The 23,309-nt window shown below is 41.0% G+C and overlaps 1 protein-coding gene across 1 annotated transcript in view; it reads left to right on the top strand.

Annotated features, from left to right (window-relative positions):
* Nucleotides 1–23,309, top strand: part of ATP10A (ATPase, class V, type 10A) — a 116,393-nt gene that overhangs the window by 44,246 nt on the left and 48,838 nt on the right. The window contains exons 2-3 of the mRNA XM_009323697.1: nucleotides 1–129; nucleotides 19,567–19,652. The exon at nucleotides 1–129 is cut by the window's left edge and continues 109 nt beyond it. Of these exons, the coding sequence (XP_009321972.1) occupies nucleotides 1–129; nucleotides 19,567–19,652 (215 nt within the window). The remainder of the gene's footprint in view (nucleotides 130–19,566; nucleotides 19,653–23,309) is intronic.

Here is a 23,309-nt window from a genome sequence, read left to right as displayed (position 1 = left end):
ATGATTCCTACTGACATATTGCTGCTCTCCTCAAGTGATCCCGATGGGCTGTGCCATATAGAAACAGCTAACCTGGATGGTGAAACTAACTTAAAACAAAGACAGGTGGTGAGGAGGTTCTTAGAGCTGGTAAGTCACCATTCCTAACTCTCATTTAAGATAAGAATTTGTTTCAGGTAAGTAAACTGCTCACCAATCTACTCCACACCAGCTAAATCTGCTTGTTCTAGTAGTGCTAATGAATTACTGTTATGGTTGTCATTAAAATACTAGCACTTGCCAACAGCTGACCTCATCATAGTATCAGAATTTTTACCATAAATTTTCCCTGAATTTGAATAGGAATTATTTGGGGCAATTGTTTGCGGTTGGAAAATGATGGGGGTTTTTAGTGGCTTCTATTGTAGCTTGATTTTTGAAAACACATTTTAACTGCCCAGTGAGAAGATATTTAAATACAAACAACTACTTTTCCTGCCTGCAAACCAGATCAGTTTCAATTAGGAATTTTGCCTGAAACTCCTTATTGCAGAATATCCCTCCAGCACTTGGAGCATTAAAGCTTGTAAGATTTAAAGGGACAGCATGCATGCATTCTGGAGGTGTCTGTGCTGAAAAACTGTTTTACCGCTCTCTCACTGTGCTTATCGCCCACAACAGCACTATTTTGAAACAAAACAAAATCCAGATCAGTTACTGTCAGCAGAATTAGAGGAAATTACCTGAAGTTTTACTTGCTTTAATAATCTTACTGAAATAATATTTATTTGTATGCCCTCCTCTCCCATCCCTCTTGCCAGCTAACCCCAGTTTCCTGTATTTTGTCAGGAAGAAAAAAATTATTTTCTAGACTTCAGATACATCTTTTTTCATAGTAGCTCTTCTCATTTGAGAGATTTTGCAAACAATGGGAGCTGCTGCCCTTACCACTGTCATCAAAGGTAACTACAGAAGCCTATAGTTGTACTGAGGTAGATCAGCATTAATGAAGTTGCAATCCAACCGATAGGATAAAAATCAATGTGCCTTCCAAATAATTATTTATGGTAGATAGAGCCTTTCTCTGAATAGCTTGTAAAAACATGACATAAAGACTTGTTTAATTATCAGTGATTTCCACATAGAATTTAGACATGACACAGCAGCTACCGCCAGGGCAAGAAGCTTAATCAGCTACAGGCCAAATGTTTCAAAAACTGATTGTTTCGAAGAAGCTAGTTGAATTGCATCTCAAACGTCCCATTCTGTTCCCACTAAGAGGAAGTTTCTCCCAGTGGGTAGAGCTCCAGGGGGGTACTCAGATGATGTGTCCCAGTTCTCTGCCAGAGTAGACTGCCTACGTGACCTCAGGCACGTTATGTAGGACCAAAACTGTAGATTGCATATAGGCTACTGAATACAGGGATGCTTTCGTGTTTGTGGGTATAGTTATAAGCTAAGGGCACGTCCCAGCTCTATCTCAAAGGAAGACCCAGGAAGGCACCAGTTCCTCCACTCATCCACAGCAGATGATTGGATTTCTGTGATCCCAGACCAGCTGACACACAGCAGGAGGTGTTGGTAGACACAGTGAAAGGAATTGATGCGTCCAAGTACAGATCATCACAAGACTGGCTTTCACGAGCCTTGCTGCCCGGAGGAGTCCCTTACACTATGTCAGGATCCCTGGCTTCCTAGCACCAGGAGTGTGATTCCTGGAAGCTGTCAGGCTCAGAGGGGACCTGCAGACCCTACAGACTCCCCTGCTCCTGGAAGCTGTGATGCCTAGATGTGTGTGTGCCTGAGCCATCAGTTGTGGAGTCACTCTTCTGTCTTTAACCAGCAAACACATGCATGCATCAATACAGCAGGAAAACCAGGAGGGAGTACCCCTGCAATCTCGTGTTTGGCATACTCACTGAGGTGTAAATTGCTGGTCCAAACCAGGCAGCTAAAGACTTCAAGTCTTGGTTTTGTACAGTTTGGCAAGACCTGTAACCGTTAGACTGTTGTGTGGAAGTGAGTGGCAGTGCCATTTCCTCCTCAAACAGGTTATCAGAAACTGAATTGGGCCCCATTAGGGAAGAAGGCTGAGGAAACAGTGCCTATCTAGGGAAGCAAAGCTGGGCTTATGTGCCAAGCAGCTCAGCACATCGGGGTGTCATGGCATGACTTGCTCAGCATACACTGCTTTACTGAGGAAATCAGTTATCATATAGATACTTACAGTCAACTTTGTAGACACCTAACGCTCTTTGCATTTCCAGCCCATCCTCCTTCTGTATCTTAGTTCTCTGTATTGTAAGATGATTATGGAACTTTTCTATCTCAGAAGTGTGCTCCAAAATTCGTGGGTAAATAATTTTTAAAAATAAATTTTAGATCACAGGATGCCTAGCTACAATAGCAGTGAGGTCCATAATAAATTGTCAGGGGTTAAACTGGGGTCAATGACAGAAAGTTCATTCATTCCAATGAAAACAGGACTGGGCCCCAAGAAGTCAAGTATTGAAAGAGAGCTTGTAAGGAAACCACATGTGACTACCTCCCCTCTCTTAAAATAGCTGAGAAAGCAGGAAATAATCCAAGCCCAGGTTCCTGCGTCAACTAAGTTGTAGGCAAAGTGCACACCTGCAAGTATGAAGTCCTCAGCAGCTGCAGCGTCACAGAGCCTCTCTGTAACAGCATCCTGTAAGTTATCCAGCAGAATATTTGCCATCCTCATTAAAGTCCTGGTCAAAACCTGTCTGAGCATGCTGTTAATTCATGCAGCAGCATTAGCTTCCTCACCCCATACTAGTAGGGATAGGCTCTTACTGGTTCTTGAAGGTGTTGCCCTGCTGAGAGACACTCAGCAGTGGGATAGAGGGAGCTGCATTTTCTTGCACCAAATGCTGACCATCCTTTTACCAAACCTCAGAGAAGTTTGTTCCCAAATCTCTTGTAGGACCTGCATCCCAACCTGTTCATGCATTGGACAAGAATGCTTTTACATTTTTATATTACCATTGTACTCAGCAGAACAACTCTCAGTTATGTTTTAGCTGATTAGTTCTGTGTCATTCTGAAGCCCTGTTGTTCAAGCAGGAAAACAAACAAATAGATTATGTAGTCCAGACCCTCTCTTTCCCACACTGCTATCCTCCTCCCTCACTCCCTTTACAGAATGACGTGCCTGGTCATGTGGCTTATCATAGGACAAGAAACACAGATTTTTTGGAAGCTGCTTCTTAAAATATCAGCTGTCCATAGCTGCCTTTGAATAATGTCTCTGTAGCAGTATCTCAAGCATTTAAAAGAAGCTGTGTTACAAAGCTTGGCCTTTCTGTGTTTCTTATATGAACTAACTGATAGCTTCCAAGCGTGTGCCTGTGAAGCAGGTCGATGAAGGATAGCTATTTCTATACCCGTCACTCTGCTGGACATGGGAAAGGAGTGGGGGTGGGGGTAGGACAGTTGTTTTAAGCCACTTCTATGCCTTCTTTATTCTGTCCCTGCCCTGTGGCCACCCATGCAATTTATTGTCTTACAGGTCTGCACCAAGCTGCGTGCCATAGAGAGCCTGGCTGCCAATTTGCAGTCGCTGAAGTGGGGTGTGTGCTGGGCAGTCCTCTTGTAACTGCAGCACTCTCTCCAAATGCCCTCTTGCAGAGGCCAGCAAGCCCAGCGCTGTTACGTTGGGTACAGCCATCCTCTGTAAGGGCAGCCGTTCTGCCAGCATGCTCTGAAGGATCTTTGTGTGTCTCTCTGCAGCATTAACAGCATATAAGGTCCATAGTCTCAGAGAGTAAAAGGTCTTACAGTTTCCCCCTTCCAAACCTTTGTTCAGAAAAGTACCGTTCTGATCTCTTTTTAGCTCAACTCTTGAAGCAGCAATGAACAATTATAGAAGCTTTGCTGTATCCTTGCCTCCAGTGCTTTGCAGGCATTATTTTACTCTAAACATATGCTCAGAAGATCCAAGATCAGCATTTGTGGGCTTGGATTGGACCTCTCCGTTTGTGAATTCCAAGAAACAGCTTTCCTTTATAGTGCAAGTGACCAGAAATAGTGCTTATTTTAGTGCTGCTTTGATTTGTCTGAGTAATTTATAGTAGACTGGGAACATACTGCTTGTTAGCTTTGCATGTGTGTTAACAAATGTGATCTGTCTGACACAAACGTGTACTTTCTGTACTCGATTCTACACCCTATCGATACACAAGCTGTGAGAAGAGTCACTGAGTAATTCCTCTGTGGCTTGTATGTCTGAAGATACCAGTTTGAATGTATACTTTGTTGTTGTACACTCAAAATAGTCAAGAAAAAAGAAAATCACTCAGTGAGTAGGTTAAAAAAGAAAAAAGGAAATGAGAGATTTTCAAAGGCCTTGACATTTTTTCCTCCAAGACTTTAAATACTGTGGTCTTGTTATCCAGCTACTACAGCAACAGGATGTGCTAGAAATGTTTAAAATAGTCAGAAATGTACTTCTGCATGCTCTGTCTTTAAAGCCAAAAGGATAGTGGACTGTCTTCACACTGAAACACGGATCAGATCCATGTGTGCAGCATGACACACTGGCGAGAGCAGCTAGGAGAAAGCACTGTGCTAAATCCCACTGTGAGTGATCTAATGGTGTTAGCAGTGACCAGTAAGCATCTTTTGGAAAAAATGAATGTTTCTTGGTATTTCACCAGTTTCCTTCTAATTTCTAACCCACCCTCGCTGCTGCCTAGTCACAGCAGCCGTTTCTGGTGCACTGGATCTAATAGGAGACACAGTAAGCAGGAGGAATCAATGTGTTTTCTATGCTACTCTGCAGGCTGCTGTGCCACCACACCCTCCACAGTTGCTTATGGAATGTTTTCCGTCCATCTGAGATGTCATGTCAGCCGCTCTTCAGAGCGGCTAAGCAGATACAGCTTGGGCTGCGAGAACTCAAAACTCCCTTTCAGGTTTCATAAATTTGATTTAGGATATTTTCATAGTATGAATCTAGACTCATGAAAAACATTTACATTTTCTTGCTGCCTTGTAGTACAAAACAAACAAAACACGCCACTGTTTTTACTCAGTGTGGCTTTTAACAAAATCCACAAAGACTCACTGTGGATTCTGGAGCAGCTTATGGTTTATTAACCACTGGCCATGTCCTGGATGTTTATGTGGAAAGCTGCAGTTCAGCTGAAAGCTAAGCTAAATCTAGCAGCTGCTATCCCCTGTGAGAAGGTGCGTGTATCCCTCTGAGAGCAGGTAGGGGTAGGGGATGGATTTTTTTCCCTCTCATTTTCTCCTAAGAGTAGACCTTTGTTCAAAACAAGCTTGTACTAGCATGATTAAACAGGTTTAGATAAGCCTTGCAAATTACTTTGTGGTTGCTTATTTACTTTGTCTAAAAAGCACATTTGAATTTGGTGTCTGCCTGTTTGGAAGGGTTCATTTGCATGCAGACTAGCACCAAAATAACTCATCAGTCTGATTTCCTCACAAGTCAGTGTGTGCACCCTTCTGGAATATGTATAAACTCAGAGCCTATGCTTACTGCAGGCACATTTGCTCATCTGTCCCAGCCTCAAAGCTGGGCTGAATTGACAGATCCAGCTTTCATTCCAGCCCTACCTGTTTTTGCACAGTGCTGGAAGCATATTGGGTACAGCTGGACTTAGAGGAACAGTCCCACAACTCCCTGTTCCAGGCATGAAGCCATTTATACCATCTTTTTCTTTCCCTGTCAGTCCTAGGAAGAAACTGGTCCAGAAGAGAAGGCAAGGCTGTTTTCTCAAGGGCTGTACTGTAAGCCTGACTGTTGGTGGCTGCAGGCTGCTCTGTATATGAGGCATTTTGGGAAGGGCAACTCATGCTAATTGCATTAAAACAACTCACAGGGCAGCCCTGGTATCTCAGTTTTTCTCTCAAAAAAAAATTTAAAAAAAGAAGAGGAAAGAAAGCAATTTTCCAATTTTGGTTTAGCCTAAACTGAGCAAAGATTTCTTGTGCATCCATCTGCATTGGTTAAACTAGCCCAGTTTGAGAGAACAGCTGAAGTTAAACCAGCACAACTCCCAGGCAGACTAGTTTTCAACTCGCCTGCTGATATGAGCTTCTTATCTCAAAGAGTCTGAGTCTTCTAAAGCAACACAAGAATGGGCATAGCTATGCTCTCCCTGTCACTCCTTGTCCCACTAATACCCTCAGGCTATCATCCACCTGAAATTAGTGGGAATAGGACACTTATAACCAAGCTGATGTGAACTAATCAGGATACTCAGTGTTGTTTAGACTGTAAGTACTTTAACAAGGTAGAATCAGGCCATAAGAGCAGTGAATGTCTCTCTATGATCTTTTGGGGGTTATCCCTTGTGCCTTTCTTTTTTGCAGTATTTTGAGAAGGTTCACAAGGCTTAGGAAAAGTGGCTTGAAAATTCCAGATACGCACATGTTTAAACAGCAGATTAGTGCTCCATCCCACACATGTTGCCAAAATTAGATTTCCCTGAGGGAAAAGAGAGTTAAAAAAAATAACCAAACAAAAGAGAAAACAATGTTTTTCCCTATGCACTACCAGAATATTCAATTAAAAACTGTTTTTTTAGTTTTACATTTTAGCTGAAGATTTTAGTGAAACCAGTCTTGTAAGAAGACTTTTGTTTGTCAGTGCAAAATGTGAGCGTGTCACACCCCATGAAGACCTTTGTTTGAGGTCAAGCCTTGAACGTTCAGTAGATTTTTTGATGAGGGTTGAAAAGTTCTACACCTATACTATTGTATCTTTTTCTGGATAGTACCATGTTCAGAGATGACTTGTGTGGAAACTGTGGACTGGTCTAGTTAAAGAGGAAGCAACTACTGTCTCTCTAACAGAGAAACAAATGTATAGCAGCTGTGGGCAGAACGGCCTGGTGCAGAGCAGGACCCAAGTCAGTGCTTTGGCAAATTCTTGTGTGAGCTAAAAGTCCTAAAGGAATGCTGAGATCGGCTTTTCGCTCTACTGTTTTACCGTGGCATTTAGTCAGCAGTCTCATGCTGGGAGATATAGGGAAATAAAAAACTCAAGAATGATGGTTCACTTCCTCCTTGGTCAGCACTGAGCAAGGTTATCGTCTCTTTCTAGTTTCCATTGTGCAGGTGTCCAGGCCACAAGTTTGACTGTCGAGAGAGCATCATTAGAGGGTCAAAGAATTTGAATAACTGTAAGAGAAAATTTTGGATATCTTAAACTAAGCATTGGGGGGGGAGAGTCCAGTTCTGAAGAGTACTGAGTACTTGACTTTTACCATTGGCATTGGCTGTTTGTTTTTATGTTTAAATATAGGTTAAAGGGGCTAAATTGATGAATCTAAGGTTGAATGTCTTGGCTGTGAAGGACCTCCCATCCCTAGGGTCATCCTTCCAGCACCAGTGGAACACTGGTAAAGCCATGTAAAGAAATGTATTATGCCAGTGCTTGTGCTGCATCTGACCTCTAGAGAGGCAGGAGATTTCTTTCTCTGTATCGATAATCCAGCATCTCTCTGATCTGCTATTTCTCTGAAAAAGCATTAGAAAACGAGAGCGTTTCAGGTCTGTAGAGAAAATAAAATGCTATACTGGTTGCCCGTTAGAGAGAAGTAAACATTTACATTTAAAACAAGACAAGATTTTCCAATTAATTTTTTTTTTTTTTGGTCATGACTTTTCTCTGATGTCATAGCCTAATTCAGTTTTACTGAACAAAAGTTTATTTCTGGAACTGTTTATTCCTTAGCCATACATTGGCCTGTCAGCTGGGAACAGGAAATATCTGGAATATCTGTTCTCAGAAATGAGATTTTGTAATATAACGCTGAGAACTCCTGATTTTAGGACCAGGATTTTTGAGCTGGAAACACATCACGCTACACTTGGCTCTGATACCACAACCCAGTTGGCAGTATCAGTGGTTAGGAATGGATGGAAGGACCTTCTTTTCCAGAGCAGGTGGGTTCACAGTATTAAGCCATGTGTAACCCCAGCAATGATGGTATGGTCTCACTTTCCTTCGGAAGCACTGAGGTGGAGAAAGAGACTACTCTTCTGCCAGAAAAGGCAGAACAACAGAATGAGAAACTCCTGTGTTTATCTCAGCATCCAGGATGTGAACCCTCATCCCACTTCTCTTTTCTCCACCTACTACCCTCCAAGTGTTTTACACATTTTAGTACTGATAAGGTCACAGAGTGCAGTAGAATTTGCACTAAAATGTTACTTACATGGGAAGTGCCTGGCCATATGTCTCAAAACTGTTATTTCAATAAACTCATGAAAATTTCCATTCATTGGTTCATACTTTCAAGCCTTGCTATGACTCTGTGATGGTGAGACACTTTACATATATGTGCTTGTGAGAGAGAAAGCCATGATTGTCCTGTAGGTACATGACTGGAGAAGATACTGTTTACACAGAACTATAGTGCTTATACTTCCATTTGGTTTTGAATTTAAGACATCAGTAGTGCATGGAGCTTTATAGACAGCAGTGTTAATACACTAATTCAGCTTTCTTAATGACACAGTAATGAACTGTTTTACATCAAAGCAGGGAACGCTTAGCCTTTTGGCTTCTAAAAGGATGAGAATTTGATGTTTAACATACAACATGGTTAGAAAGTGCGTGTAAGTTGTCATGAGCATTTACCAGCCTCTACTTAACTTTTCCAAGCTTGTTTGCTTATTATATTTTTGGCTTGACTTTATTAAATACCAGATTCAAAAACATGTCTCAGATGGCTAGGTATACTCATATACCTGTATAGCGAAGTGGCCTGTATGGCTAAGATCACAGGGATCTGACTTACAGGCTGCTGCAGTGTTACAGGAAGGGATAAAAATGGCTTTGTCCTGCTATTAACTACATGGAGGTGAGTCATGTCAGCTATTGAGCAACAAAAAGCAAATGGAATATCTTCTGCTGCTCCACAAGAAGCTCTTTCAGCAATCTTTGATTAAGGTTGCAGAATAGATAACTGATAATGTCATGGAAGAAAAATAACACAAACTATTTTATTCAATGATGTTGTCCCTGATGCTCTTATTCCTGACATTTGTTCTCATTGGTTACACTTCCACATCTCACATTTATTGAATGCTTATAATAATGAGTATTTGCCTAAGAATCACAGAATCACAGGGTGGTTTGGATTGGAAGGGACTTTCAAAGATCACCTACTCCAACCCCCCTGCCGTGGGCAGGGACATCTTTCACTAGATCAGGTTGCTCAAAGCCCCATCCAACCTGACTTTGAACACTTCAGTGACGGGGCATCCACAGCTTCTCTGGGCAACCTGTTCCATTGTCTTACCACCCTCATAGTAAAAAATTAATCCTTATATCCAATCTAAATCTATTCCCTTTCAGTTTAAAACTGTTGCCCTTTGTCCTGTCACTGCAGGCCTTGTAAAAAGTCTCTCTCCATCTTTCTTATAAGCACCCTTTATATACTGAAAGGCTGCAATAAGGTCTCCCCAGAGCCTTCTCTTCTCCAGGCTGAACCCCAACTCTCTCAACCTTTCTTCACAGGAGAGATGTTCCAGCCCTTGGATCATTTTCGTGGCCCTCCTCTGGACCTGCTCTAACGAGTCCATGTCTTTCTTCCGGGAACCCCAGAGCTGGATGCAGTGCTCTGGGTGGGGTCTCACCAGAGCGGAGTAGAGCGGCAGAATTACCTCCCCCAACCTGCTGGCCACGCTTCTTGTTATGCAGCCCAGGATATGATTGGCTTTCTGAGCTACAAGCACTCATTGCCAGCACATATCCATTTTTTCATCCACCAGTATCCCCAAGTCCTTGTCTGCAGGGCTGCTCACAATCCATTCATCCCCCAGTCTGTTCTGATACTTGGGGATTGCTCCGACCCAGGTGCAGGACCTTGCATTTGGCCTTGTTGAACCTCATGAGGCTCACACAGGCCCACTTCTCGAGCTTCTCCAGGTCCCTCTGGATGGCATCCCTTCCCTCAAGCGTATCAACTGCACCACTCAGCCTGGTGTCATCTGCAAACTTGCTGAGGGCGCACTTGATCCCACTGTCTATGTCATTGGGGAAGGTATTGAATAGTATTGGTCCCAACGGACCCTTGAGGGACACCACTCTTCACTGGTTTCCACTTGGACATCGAGCCATTGACTGTAACTCTGTGGACACGGCCATCCAGCCAATTCCTTATCCACCTAACAGTCCATCCATCAAACCCGTATCTCTCCTGTTCAGTGGCAAGAATGTTGTGGGGAAACCTATCAAAGGCCTTGCAGAAGTCCAGGTAGAAGACATCTGCCCAGAGGAGAAGCTAGCTGGTGAGGGAAGCCTGCACAAGAGTAATAGACTGCTTCTGCTGTGCTCTCATTCAACAGGTCATATTCATGTATGTTTTAACTCCACACTTAACTGAACAAAGCATACTGATTACTGAAGACACCACCATGCAGGAAGTTTGTAACCATTGTGCGTGCCTGAAGCATGAGGCTGGCTAGAGTGCTGAACAGGGAAGCAAACCTCAGTCCCTACCCCAGTGGTACATGTTTGTCCCCCTCAGCTCATTTCCCAGCTCTGCTGCCTAGTTTTGGAACTGGCAAGGCCATTGTGAATTTTTTTATAAGAGCTATGCAATCAGCTGGTGTCTGAAAAAAATCATCTTTGAATCCCTTGAGTTTTTGAAAAGGTGTTTTTCACTTTACTACTGGAGTCTTTAGCATGTTGATTGAAAAGGAACTTGTTCCATAAAATAGGTAGTAGATGAGAATAGACAGCCCAGAGAGCGAAGCTCTTACCCAAGTGTTCTGCAGCCGTCCCAGCTTCCCCCATGTACCTTGCATGCCAACCACAGCCCTGCTGCCCTCAGGTTGACTGTTAATCTTCACAGCTGCCCCTCCACCCTCTCTGCCGGGCTATGAGGGAAGTACAGAAACAGCTGGGATTAAGTGGAGAAGGTGCACTCCGAACGCTGGGTTTGCCTTAGGAGCATTAGTAGGGCAGGCATGTGATGGTGGATGTTGATACAAGATACAATTCCAAGTGATGACTGCATGCCAGTGTCCAGCTCAGGGAGTTTTTACTTGCTTATATAGCTTTCTCGCACTGGAGACGCTCGTGGGAAAGCTGACAAACCTGTGATAGTGCTGATATGAATGCTGCCCTGTAATACTTGGTATAAAAGGTCTCTTTTCATTAGGACTGCTTCTTTGCCTTTGTGCTCCCCTGCAGCTGGCAGGGACTGGAGTCTCTCAGTTCCTTGGGTGGTTGCTGTAAGTTACAGGTTTCCCTCACAACCTAGGAACATTTTTTAAACATAATGCCTTGCAAGGTAAAGCTTCTTTTGTCCAGATTCCCTGTCTTCAGGGTGAGATGGGCATATCAGGCTCTGGTGTGTTTAACCGCGTCCTGACACTACAGCTGCTACTGTTAGGTTTTACCATTCATAAGGAAAACCCTTCATTACCAGCCACTCTCTCTCCTGTCAGGACTCTGGTGTTCTGGTTTTTATTTTTGAAATGATGCAAGAGAGGTGCTTGGCATTTCCTTCTTCTTGTTGAAGGATCTCAGTCCTTCCCATTCCCATTTCTTCTGGCAGAACTTCGTCCCACAAGAAGTCAGACTGGCCAGCAGCCCAGACTAGAGCAGGAGTAGGCCAAGGTATATTCAGAAGCTGAGCTGAGATGTGCTACTAAATTAGAAGGACCGTGCAGTGCTTCTGCCACTAATCAAGTGAATTTTTCTTCCAGCAGTTATGAAATGCAGCAGAAAGACTGCTAGAAATCTCTCCAGAAAGGGGCAAGCACTGGAGAGTGGGGAGGATTGCGTCTTACCGAGTCTGTGAGCATGAAGCGAAAAGCCTCTGGAGGAGCAGTGCAGGTTGTACACAGAGTTTTGCGAGCCCTTGAGAGGCTTTGTCTGTGGTTTAGTTGAAGCGCTAAGCTAATGCTGACGTCGGTTCTTACAGACTATGAACCCTTTCATTTATTTCAGTGGCTGGCTGTTGGAACAGGCAGATTCCGCTTTCTTAATTGTCCAGGTCTGGGTCCATATTTCAGCCTTGACATACTCTGTTCCCTTACCACTCTCCAGCACTACTATAGTCCATGAACAGAATCATTCACACCACTGTAATTTTCAGTGCATTGCTAAGGATGGCCATCATCCCAAGGGATGTTAGAACTTGCATGTGTGTGTTTTCAGCATTGTTGGCATTTTTTTTGGTACTTCTGTCCCGTGATTGACTAACAGCACTTTCCTCAACTGGCTGTCATAAAATTATTGAGGTCTTCCTAGGCCTTGCAAGCAACACATTTCTTTTCCTGCAGGCTGGATATTGCGCTATAACATACTGTTTTCTACAAAGGGGAAGACTTTTACTTAGGTCAGGCAGAGGAAGATCAGCCCCCTAACACGTATTTGGCTTGCTCCGCTGTTCCAGTGTTTCTGAATACTGAACATCTCTGTTCCATTTAAACAAACAGCACTGAAAAAATCCAATTATAGTAGTAGTTGTCAGTGTGGAAAACAAAGCTATTAAATTCTGATGTACGGCTGGATCTGTTTAGTTCCTAAATAGCATAGATCAAACTTTTTCTTCCTTTTCTTGTGACTTAGTGGCACAGATAAATTCTGCCAGATAGACTAATGCAGTTTAGACATTAAAACATTTCACTCTTTTAGTATATAAACAGTCTGCATGCTTTGGATACATAAAATCAATATGTAATTCCAGCTGCACATTAATAAAAGGTCAGATTAATTTTATATGGTAAATACAGGGTACTGCTGTATAAAGTAGTAATAGGATGGACTGATGCATTAGGAGGATGTGTTCTATTGCGCTTAAAAGCTTTTAAACTGGAAAGCTATTTTTCTGGCTGAGGCAGACTTTTGTCTATTAAATATTTCCTTTGAGTTGTCCACATAACTCCATTTCTCCCCTTTTGTTTCCTCCAGACATACACGCCAAAACAAATCCCAGAGCCCTCATCTAGCAATTGTACTGCAGGGAGAAGCCTGGATAAGATCCCCAGCATAGCCAGTAAACACAACGTGATAAGCGGGTAACTGTCACTGTCACCCAAGGGCATCCTGGTGTGCTCATGCTGTCCTATCCAGAAGGAAGGACTGAACATTAAACTCTGGTTTCTGCGGCAAAGCAGGGCAGATGAATAGACAAAAAAATTTTAATAACTATGCACTATTAATACCACTAGCAGGCCATTAAATCACCCATACAACACGCATTTAATGAAGGGGAGTATGTTGTTTGAACACTGTGTAATTGTCAAACTAACTCATTTGGCAGAGCAGCATGTTTTGCTTCTTGAGCTATGACAGTTTCATGAAGTTGCCAAGTCAGAAAGGTTGGCATTTCACTGCAGAGATTCAGAATGATCTTACAGCTGAAGCTCCGAAGTCACGTTGGAGAGAGCTAAATTCAGTTTCCTTTTTTTGTGACAGATCTCTATAGTTCCTTCCTCCGTCTATCTGTTTACAGTGTTTCCCACTCTGTAAAAGGGGCATTGTAACATTTTCTTCCCGTCGACACTTTGCATTTTTAGGATGTAAGTTTTTCAGAGGGGGATACATCAATAGTCACCTGAGAGATAAGGGGCAGTGATTTATTTTAAGGAAAATTTTAAAGGAAACACCTCTCTATTATGTTTTCCTCTCCTGTGTACATTTGTGCTTCCCCCAGAGACACAGCACAATTATTGCAGACCTAATTCATTGTTTTAAATGGAACTCTTTATCAGGTTTAATAGGTAAAGCATTGTTAAAGCCTAGTCACAAGGCTTTACATCTGCAATTTAACTTTAATTTGAAATTCAGCTTTGAAGGAATCAATATTTAGCAGATTTTTGCAATCTGACTAAGTCTGCTTATGTAAGGAAAACAACCCTTTCCATTGCTGCATTTAGAGTAGGAATGAATTTCCCTAAGTTTTAAGAAATTGGAAGAAATAGGATTTATGGATAGGATGTTAAACATTTTCCTAGCAAGAAGACTCCTGAAGAAATGAAATATATTCTGTGGAATCCCTGAGTATATAAAATACCTAATGTAAGTATCACTGTATGTCTTTTTGACAAGTTTCAACCTTTCAGAAATACTTATGAATTCCTAAAAAGTCAGCATTTTTTCAGAGGAAGGGAGTGAACTAAGGCTGTTTTGGCAAAATCAAAATGTGAAGTCAGGTATTTGAGGAAAATCAGTTTCTTATAATTTAATTCAATCCCTTCTTTTTTTTCCTCTTTTTTTTTTTCTTTTTTTCATTTTGATATGACATAATATGGCAGGAGAGTTAAGCAAGAAGTGGCCGTCATTCCTCCAATGTATCTTGTGCATCATTTCATGCTGCACAAACCTTTAAGACCTGTTTTTGAAATTGTATCGGTAAGAAAGAACTCTTACCGCTGCAGTGAAGTGGATAACATTTAGTCACTGAAGGCTTCTGAAAGCAGGGTATAACAGCCACGATATGGGGCTATACGTGAATGTTTCTATGCATTCATGGTTGACAAAATGATGTATTTCTTCATTTCTGTATTTCTGAAACTCTCAAACCATATGGGATGAAATGGTTGAAACCTCTGTTTCACATCTTTCAAGACCTTGTTATGACTTACCCATAGAAAAAGAATTGTGTTGTGCCGTGGTGGTCACAGCAACAGGTTCCTGGTGTTTGGCTAGCCCATGCAGCACTGGACAAGGCGTGCCACCAGTTTTACCTTCTCATCCCCTGTGTGCAGGCCTGTGGTCATTCAGTTTTTCAGACAGCATTTACCAACCATCCAGCCATCCCCTACATTCTCCAGAGCAATGGCAACCAGACACATTTTGTGTTTTTACTCTTTGAAGTAACTTGCATCCTGTTGCCAGTGTGCAGGCAGTACAGCTTGGGAGCCCTGTTGTAGAGTGACACTGCTGTGATACCATGATGGTGATGTGAAATTCAAACCCAACAGGAGGAACAGCATCCGTCTGAAAGACCAGCAGAGAACCAAATTGGAGCCCATGTGAATGATGCTTATATCTGTGCTTACTGTGTCAAAAAAGCAGGGGCAATACCTAACATTTGGAAAAGACTGAAGGTACTCATTTTTTAGAGCCTGCAAGTAAAAAGATAGTGTGAATAACGTGGGCAGAGAGGTTTACACTAGTCCCGTTTGCTCAAAACGTAGGGAAACAAGGGTTCAGTTCCCTTTTCAGCTTCATGGAAGCCAAATTTACATTTCTTGACTGCTGAATATCATCCATCTCTCATACTGTTGCTCTTTCACTGTCTCAGAGAACTGAGATTGATTGGCCTGGAGGGAGAGAACACAAGTGGGAAGATGATTGTGTGCAGCCGTAAAGTGTTAATGCAGGAGTAAAAACTTTTGAGCTCTGGTTGCTGTTTCTTTTTTTCTGTTAAAGTAATTGGATGTGCTTGACTTTGCTTAGACTTTGACATATGTGGTGCTCATATTGGCTTTTTTCAAAGTCGGCACTCACTGAAACTGGTATAATCATTTCTGGCCCTTCGTTTAGATTTCTCATTTATCCAGCTGACCTTCATGTATCCTTTCAAGCACAGTTTTTCTGTAACGTCTTAACAATGACCAGTCTGTGCCCTGAATTAAGCCCTACCTAGTAGTAAGAACTCCACCTTGAGCATAAGCAAGATATTTTGCCTTACTTATGTCTTACAGGGACTCATCCTTAGAATTAGTGATGGCAATTAAAATTTACATAGTAGCAAAGGGAGAACAGGTTGTTTAACAGAAAAATCTGACTGACATGAATGGAATTTCATGGCCTTTGCCATCCAATAGTTTTGTGAAACCATTGAAACTTATTTGCAATCAGTGAAGCTCACTCAAGTTTGCATCAACCAGAAAGTCAGTTTTTCAAATCAGCAGTGAACAAGGCACAAGTTTGGGAGACATGCAGAGATACCGTGTAATAAATATGACACTATTACATACCTTCAGAAAAGAAAAAAAATGGCTCTAGCCTCTAGCTGCTTTTTGTGAGTGACCTGGTCTTGTTGATGTGCACTGGGAGGCCGTGAGAACACCAAATAAGTCAAGTTTTTAGGGAAATGAGGCACCAGAGAGCCTCAATTCAGACTGCAGTCTTTCTAGGCATGGAGCTTTTCATCCCTCTTGAGGCTGGGACAGCTTTAATGCCCAGCAGTTCTGTAAGTGGGAAGTAAGACGCTGAAAATCAGGCACATCAGATAACTGCTGCACTGTCTGAGGAAGTGCTATTTTTGAGCATATTTTGATCGTGTTTTCTGTGATGCAGAAATACACTGTAAGAGAAAAATTAAAGGTAGTGGTGGAGAATTTAATTTTTTCATGGACTTTTACCCAGAAAACAGCACAAATCATGATTTGTGCACTGTAAAAGCAACACTTTTGGCTTTGACTTATGTCTAGCAGCAGCTTCTCTTAGCTGTTAATACATGAGAACATTATCACAGTTTATGTTTCATTTGCTGCTGAAGTGTGGGTATCAGCATAAAAAGGAACAAAACTTTGATCATTGTGAAATCTTATGTTAACTTTGTGCTTCTTTATAACCACTGAAAGCAGTCACACGCAGGCAGTGTTTAACATATTTGTTCATTCATTTACCAAAAGGCATTTTCACATCAAAACAGTGTCATCATCTGTAATATGCAGTGTATATCTACACTTCCATTTCACAGGGAAGAGATGGAGCTATTTGATTTATTAATAAAACAAAGAGCTTTTGCCATAAATCAGAATTCAGCAGCTTTGTTCCCTTACGTAAACGACTATTCTAATTGGATTTTCTCCCCTCCCAGATATTATCTGGTTAAAGACCATAATCACATATTTCAAGCTAATTGTAACAGAACACAAATACACAGACGGTTAGATTTAACGATAAAGGACTTTCAGTTCCAAAACTGAGTCATACATGAAAAGAATCCAACAAACAGAGGAGGGAGAAAGACTATGTTGCATGGTAGTGATGGGGAAGTCAGGTAGGTTTAGTCCTCTCTGATCTTGACAAGATCTTTCTTTTTTGTGAATAGTTTAGCTCTAGATGTTAAGTAGTTTTTTTCTTCTTATTTGTAAAGTTGCTGGCTTTGCTGGCAGGCTTTCTTAGCAGAAAGGGAATTCAGTCTGCAAACTTCCAATTGCTCTAGAAGTTACTGTGTCTGTACAGCACTGAAACCACGCTGTCTCTACTGAGTTCAGCAGCCACAGAAAACCTGCATTTGATTATGTTGGGTTTTGTTATTAGGTGTCTCTAGGATTCCCTCAGGGTCATTCATCAAAGATGTTAAGATTTCTTTCTTTTCTTTTTTTAAGACCACTGAATGAAAATTTGTGCTAAATTAACTGTATTATATATAGTATGTTATAATAAAAAGACAAGAAATGTTTCCCTTTCCAGTCTTTTCCCTCCAATTTACAAATGCAATTTAAGCTACAGTGGTGACTCTTCTTTAACACAATACTTACGCAGACAGACAGTTTATTATTGAAACACCTTGAGCAATGTTTGTAGATTATTTTTCCTGTAGGTTTTTTTTTTTCCCCTGCCCAGGAACATACCGGGGCAAGGAAGGAAAAGGTTACGTTCTGGGGCAGCAGAGCAGGTGTTACGTAGACAACGTAGGCTTTCCCAGCATGACAAGCTTAGGCGTGACTTGGGAGAATTTCACCTTCTCCAACAAGCTCAAGTAAAGACAGCTGCCAGGTAGCACTGGCTGCTAGTATAGTGTCTCTGTAACGTGAACCTTTGACTGCTAGAGGCAAGGACACAGGCAGAGTGTACAGTTTAGGAGCTGTGGTAAAAGATTTCAGATGTCAAGGCCTGAAAGCTTCGTGATGTCTGTTCTAGCCAGTGATTAATTCCTTGTGACTGCTGATGTCTGTGCCTGTCTGCAGTGAGCAGCTGAGGAAAACGAGGGTCAAAGGGGGTGAACGTGTGACTTTACAGTATCTGCCCCATTCTACAGCCTAATGATGTCTTAGGTGCCTCTGTAGAACCAGGTACTTCCGAGCATTCCCAGCATCAAACTTCAGTCACCTAGAGAAATTTAAGGCTGACCAGGAGAAATATCTAATGAGCTTAAATACCAACAGTATTTGGTGCTGAGAAGATCATCTGAATTTCTTGCTAAGGCTCAGGTACTTGACTGCCAACTTTGACGTAATTTGGAGAGTCTGATTCTTAGCATAGCAATTTTCTTTGCTCAGAGCTGTTCTTTGTTTTTACTCCTTTTTTCCCCCCTTGTTTACAAGCTGAATTCTGCATATAAAAGTGATTCTTTCCTCCAGTGGGCTGTAGCTGTCTCTAAGTGACAGCCCATCTTCACAGTTCTTTTTATCATCTCTCGTTTCTTGAAAATACAGGAAAGGTTTCCAAAAGTGTCAGGCGTGGGTGGTTTGAATTGTCTCCTATATACTGTAAGTCTGTCTTTCCTCCAGGTGTAACTGGTAGAAAAATGAAGGAGGGAGTTGATGGTGATGCTGACATATCCCCTAGTTTCTTTTATCTCTTATTTAAAATCTAGTTTCTTTCACCTCTTCTGAGCAGTCAGTATCAAAAACCCAGACACCTGTGTGTTTCAGAGAAGCTGGCAATAAGATTGTGTCTGTCCTTTGGTTACTCATTCTCAGTCAGCTATTCCCACAGTGTGTTTGAAAAAGTAGTGGTTGGGGTCTACAGCTGCTCAGCAAAACTATTATAAAACATAACATTTGTGGTGTTATCACTGTTGCAAACTTAATGATATGATAATTCACAATTGGTTCTTTCATTGAAATGGTGTGCAAAGCAGTTTTCTTAAAGTAGTCCTCACTGATGGAGACAAACAGCCTTCTCAGCAGCACCAGGACTGGGTATCTCCGATTTCACTGCATAGTTTGTTTGGTCTGGCAACGAAGGGAGAACCTTGGTTTTTATTTAACAAAATCAAGTAGTTATGCTGTGATAGGATGTTTTTCGTCAGACACAAAAAGGTGCTAACTACAGGTAAACATACATAGTCAGCGAAAATACCAGCTTCAGACTAATGAGCTAGAGAATCAAGAAGGTTTTTAAGTGTCAATTAGGAAAAAGTTATTCTGCTCTGTGTGTGTAATTTACTGTAGTAGATTAATTTATCTGTGTTGACATAAAGCAATTAAGAAGTCTTGCTAATATTTCAAAGGCTCTCATTAACTTTTTCATAATTGGCAGTATATTGACTTATGTTGTCCTAGATTTTCAGTAGCTTCACTGAACATGAAGTATAGTGTTACTATTGAATATTTTGAGCCTTCCCAGATAAATTTCATTTTTCCACTCCAGACCAAATTTATTTTACTTCTGGGTTTGGCATCTTTTATCTAATGCTTTTAGAAACTCACATTCTTCCACTTGCATAACAAAAAAGTCATCCTTGTAAGGGAGGTTTTGGAAGACATGTAAGGAATTTTGGTGCCCAGGTACCTTTGATTTTCAGTGCCATTGGTCAGTGTCGTTCATTTGATTGCCTTTGGAAAAAACTGGACTTTAATATTTTACGAAAGCTAGAAAAGAAAGTGATTTTGCTATAATTTGCAAGTCTTTACCCTAAGTAATTAACACTTTCATTATTCCAGGACTCAGAATTTGACCCCTTGAAGTTCACCAGTGTTATTGAATGCGAGAAGCCAAACAATGACTTAAGTAGGTTTCGAGGTTACATGTGAGTATTTCATATAATATCCTTCAGTATACATTCCCTTTCTCTAATATGGAATAAAATAAATGCTGGTTTGTTTTGGGCTGTGTCCTGTAAGTTACATTATCGTCACATCAAAATAGGGCTGCATATTTAAGGCTTTTTTAGAGGATCCTCACTTCAGGGTGACATGGGAGCCTCACGTTTCCATTCCTTAGGATGGATTTAGTTGTTAGTTTTGATCAGTTTACACTCCAGAAATGAATGCATGAAGCAGTGCAGTTACAGACACCCTTCTCCCTTTCCTTCCCTCCATGGATCAAAAAAGCCCATCTGGAAATGGGAGGAAATAGAAAACAGGTCCAAGAGAGCCAACAAACAAACACAATCTGTTGTACACTGCTTTTATGAAGATGGGTCTATTTGGTGTTTCTTTTAATGTAAGTGTCATTGAGGAAAATCAGAAGGCAAAACTGTTATTTCTCCAGCTATGGCAGTATTCCTTTCCTCTCATTCAGACAAAATAAAACAATTGGCTCACATGATGTGCTTGCACATTACCACGCAGAATCAGCTATGGCCACTTGACTTAATTCTAAACAAACAGAACTGCTTTAACAGGGTGCTCATCTCTGGCCAATCAGTCCTGCTCAGAAGCAAATGTTTTGGTATGTGCAAAGCACTTCGCTTCTAACACAGCCGGGACTGTAGTGTGTAGGCATGCCAACAGGGGTGACAGGAGATGCACTCGCTCGTGACTTACTTTTCTACAGTCTGTATCCACATGGAGAGTGAGAGCCCAGGATAGTTAATTTTTGTCTAAATTTTAATGAAGAGAGTTAAACAGACACTAATTCTGTTTAGAATACAATGATTTACTACCCGTATTGATTAGGAGTGATAAGCAGTATTGAGTTGCGGAAATTGCACCAGGTAAATTGCTGAAGCTTGGGGAGTTCTTTATAGTGATGCTATTTAGCACCTCAGTTACTACTCTCAGATGTCACAGATTGTGTAGGATGTACTGTCAATTGGTGTAAATCAGGATAGCTTTTTTGAAACTACATCAAGTTGTAGTTGAAACTACATCAAGTGTGGGAAAATGTGTTCCTTTATTTAGCAGCACAAAGCCCTACAGTTCATTTAAAGTTAAAATTTTAGTATTAGACATCACTGCATGAGGGTGTATAATTGTCTACATTAATAGAGAGCCTGATCTACTGCAGAAATGACATTTCCAGATATGTAAATGGAAAGTTTGGCAGCTTTTCTAGCATACTTTATGTGCGTGAAACTTAGTCCCCAAAATATTGAGCAGAGGTTGAATACTGTAGAAGATATGCATAAATTTGTCTTTCATTATGTATTTACGTATGCACTCCATGTGGAAAATGTCTGTAGCATGTAAGTTACAGAACCATTTGAATTATGTAGCAGAAAACATGGTAATACCTTTTGGAAGACTGTTGTTCAATATTGGTTCTATTTAATCGTCTTTATATTTTAATGTTTCACAAATGATGTGAATATATTTTGACACAGCAAAAAGCCAAGACATCAGTTTTGAATCTGGAAGAAAGCATCAGGTGATTTCCAGGTCTCGTCAGTTATGCTGTAAGAGATTTACAGCTAAAGGACCATGGGGCATTCGAAGTAAAGAGCGGGGACCAATCCCTCAACAAATAAACTCTCAGCCTCCTAATTTATCACAGGAGAAGGCTTTTTTCCCCCTCTTTTTAGATTTCCTTCATTAGTATCATGAAATCATGGGTCTATTTCAAATCATACATTAGCAAGAGGAATAGTAATTAGCACATCTGAATTGAAACATGTCATTGCCATGTCAAACTCAGATCTTAAGTCTCGTTCAAAATCTTACCAGTAGTCAGTGCTTGAAACAAATTCAGATAGCTCCCAGCTGATAGTAGCTCAACTGAAAAGAAATGTTACTGAGATATTTAAATAGGGATGCTGTGAAATAGTAGACTTTCAAGAGATCCATATGTAAAAGCTGTGCTGAGACATTACTGTCAAATTTTGCTCTAAGTTTTGACCACTTAGTAGGTTTCCAGTTTTGATTAAGATTGTTTTTTTCAGTTTGAAATATGAAGAGCTCCTTTGGTTCTAAAGTCTGTGCTGACAAATCTTTCGGGGAATAAAAATATATTTTTGTATGTGTGTGTGTGTTGTAAACATGTAAAAATTCTGTTCCCGACACTTATTCTGAAATGTGATCACTATAGGTAGCCAATGTAGCACAGACAGGCCAGGATAAAAGGAGACATAATAATAAAAAATCATGAAAATACTGCAAAATGCATTGAGACAGGCCTGGCCCTATCCTGTATCTGCAAAAGTGTAGCGTGCACATTACTGTATATGACTTCTTCAGTTATATTGGCACAATCTGCACTGAACACAGTCTGGGTGTGCAGACAGACAGGCCGACTTCCGTTTCTACTCAGGTGCTTGCTTTAATACTGTTTTGCAGTTTCTGCACCCTCAGATATCCCAAGCATATTTCCTCATTTTTATTTCCCCTATAAGAAGCCTTCTGTGTAAAAAGAATAGAATAAAACCTAACATACCTCCTGCCTGTACGGGTCTAGCCAGATTATGTACAGTATGCATGGCAAACATTCAAAAATCCCATGCCAGCTTCCAAAAATAACAAAATTGGCTTTAAAATCTTGTTTCTAGCTTTTTGTGTGTATATAGGCAAGGGAAAAGGAGAAGTAGTAGTTGGCATTCTGGCTTTTCAGCTTTTCTCTGAAAGTAAAAATTTTATTATTAGACAACAACAGAAAATTTATCTGATCATACCAAAATAAGTATAGAAAGGAATTATTATAATAATGATGTGAATACATGTGTGTATTTCTATTTCAAAGCTTGTCATAAGATAACAAAACCAAATTAATACAAAATCATGTTACAATTTTTTTAAGAAAAAAAATTTATAAATCTATACAGTGATGTCTCTTTAATGTGCTATAGTGACACCACCTCTCCTGGGGGGAAAAAAAAAAAACTAGACTAAGTCTTATCAGAATTCAGAGTCAGGAAGATTCTGACTGATGATGTGCACTGAGACTATGTTTAAGATTGTTGAATATTTTCTTTGGGAGTGTCAAGCCTTGGAAAGTAATGCCAGCTCTACCGTTTGCTTTGTAAGACACTTGAGAAACCAGAGAGTGACCTCTCCTGGGGGGATTTGAATACAGTTTTGATACGTCACCTTGTTGTTTAGTGCTGGCAAACACCTAACAAGGAAAAATATAATAGAATGCTGAAGCGAGCTACCATCGGACTTGTTTTTGCGTTGCTGTATTAAACCAAGAGGCTTATTTCTACACGAACACATTCAGGGTGCTGTAGCGAAGTAGTAGCTAACTGCATCTCATCTGCCTATTTCTCCTAATTCGTGGTGCCATGTGTATTTTAGATGTTTAGATACTACATATTTGCGGTGTCATCCATGTGAAAAATTGCAGAGAAAAAGAGTGTTGCACCTGCACTCGCCAGTGCGTTTCCTCGCAGGCTGGCCTTCGCCTTCCAGGCGTCTGAGTGGCTTCAGCCGGCCACGGACAGAGAAAAGTTTCCTTCTTTGCCTCCAAAGTTATGCTGGCCTGAGTCCAGAAAGGGGAAAAACAGACTGTTCAGCCTCTGTAACAAGCTTAA

The sequence above is a fragment of the Pygoscelis adeliae genome, unplaced genomic scaffold, assembly GCF_000699105.1.
Source record: "Pygoscelis adeliae isolate BGI_AS28 unplaced genomic scaffold, ASM69910v1 Scaffold50, whole genome shotgun sequence".
Classification (NCBI taxonomy): domain Eukaryota; kingdom Metazoa; phylum Chordata; class Aves; order Sphenisciformes; family Spheniscidae; genus Pygoscelis; species Pygoscelis adeliae.
This window is presented reverse-complemented; position numbering and strand designations above follow the sequence as displayed.